The sequence below is a fragment of the Adelges cooleyi genome, unplaced genomic scaffold, assembly GCF_023614345.1.
Source record: "Adelges cooleyi isolate 19-005CV unplaced genomic scaffold, UGA_ACOO_1.1 ACOO_flye_CR_arks_rails_tigmint_CR_PRNA_784, whole genome shotgun sequence".
NCBI classification, from domain to species: Eukaryota; Metazoa; Arthropoda; class Insecta; order Hemiptera; family Adelgidae; genus Adelges; species Adelges cooleyi.
Window position 1 is genome coordinate 2,300,866 of NW_026096496.1, and position 1,848 is coordinate 2,302,713.

The 1,848-nt window shown below is 38.3% G+C and overlaps 1 protein-coding gene across 1 annotated transcript; it reads right to left on the reverse strand.

Moving 5' to 3' along the window:
• Positions 1-366: 366 nt before the first annotated feature.
• LOC126845437 (uncharacterized) lies at positions 367-1,460 on the reverse strand. Its single transcript, XM_050584091.1, has 2 exons — positions 1,032-1,460; positions 367-972 (listed from the first exon to the last, which is right to left on the reverse strand). The coding sequence occupies exons 1-2, from the start codon at positions 1,458-1,460 to the stop codon at positions 367-369; spliced, it is 1,035 nt and encodes a 344-aa protein (XP_050440048.1).
• Positions 1,461-1,848: the final 388 nt, after the last annotated feature.

Below are 1,848 nucleotides of genomic sequence, written 5' to 3' on the forward strand. Positions count from 1 at the left end.
GATTTGTGATACCGAAAAAATAGTACCGTTATGAATTATTAGCAGAATAACAAATACTATCTCACATGACAACTTTATTCACAGTGCCTAAGGGAAATCTTTTACGGCTTAATAATCATTATCCGATGATTTAGAGATGTCGTATTTAAAATGTTATAAACAAGTCTTGTTACAGGCGTTATTAAAACGGTATTTTTATTTTTTTTGTATACGTAAATTAGCCACGATAATTGGATAGTTAAATTTTGTATTACACAATAGTTAGGCCCTTTGGTTTGTGCTTGATGAAAATGAGTACAAAAAGTTTGACTAGGCCTCGAATTTTTTTGTAGTATGGCGAATAGTTATAATATTTTTTTTTGGAAATTAGCTTATGACCACAGATACTTTCGGAATTTTCGGTCTGGATTTGACAAGTCCTATATTTTTTTTGGTTACTAGTTCGTCGAACATTTTTTGCTGTCTGACCTCACCGAGCGCTTCAGTCGTTACCGACGTTTGTCGCATGTCCAAGAACCGGAATTTGAGCAAACGTTTTAGATGATCGCATGCAACCGTCACGCAGTCTAAGGACCAATGATTGTTGTACACGTCGAGCAACGAGTCGGCCAGCTTACCAACGCTAGTTCCCAGTCTGGGGACACGTCCGTCAACGATAATCCGACCTATGAACTTTTCGGCTTGCAAACATAGCATAGCGTTTTTACTGCGTACCAAACGACTCAGTTGGTGAATCATTCGGCTCTGTACGCTTGACCATTGTTCGGGTTCACAGCATTCGTACAGACAGAAAAGAGATGCCAGCAACGTGATATCCACTTTGGAATCACCGTTTGCCGGCCAGTTTTTCAACACGCAATCCATGCAATGAGTGGCCAGTGCGGTATGCGACTTGACAGCAGATTCCAGGCATTCGTGAATGGCATCTTGATAATTGCACAACGACGTGTGCTTGATCAACACGGGAAGAACCTGAGCGACAACGGTTTGATTCACTCAAAATCATTGAATCCTATTCAAAGCGTACTCACTTTGGTCAAAACGTTCTCTGGAACTAACGCGCATTCGATAAAATCTCTGAGCAAGCATAACAAAACGTCGATCCCTTTGAACTCTTTGATAAACCCATAGCCAAAATCGGTGAGCATGTCGACAATGGCGTTAAGAAGGTCCTCTCTCAGGTACCTAGTGACGCAAAACATGGTCGTCATGAGTTCTTTGACCATACTACGTTCGGCATCCAAACAACTGTCCAATCGCTGTACCAGAGCGTTGACAAATCTTTTATCTATAAATTCAGATGCTTTTGCCGATTCGAAGCATTTGATCCACAAAAAAGCGTTAAAGGCGTTGTACACCGCATTGGTTTGTTGGAATTCCCAAGTCATCTCTGAATTCTCCTCGCCTTCATAAACATACGACGATACTGGCAACGGCCGAAAAATATTTTCAGCGAACATGTCTTTATGAAAAATATAAAATACCATATAAAATTTAAATTACCAAGTAACATATAATTATACTTTTTTCGTATTAACTTTAATTCAATGTGTTTTAAAAAATATCGCAAGAAGTCAAAATAATCTAAGTTTGCTATATTTTACTTAAGACGGATAAATTGAACTATTAATATTGAAATAATTGTTTCTAACCCAAGAGGGATTATTTCTAGCAAATTTAAAAATCATAAGACAAACAAGAAAGGATATAAAAACTTCTTATGGCTTCTGAATTTAACGTACTCAGCTATTAACATTTACCGCATAATCGTTGATATACTTCGGATGGATACGTTTCCGGGACACGTTGTTTGTCCCAAATTTCGCAAAGTGCCTTAAGACGAGCGAA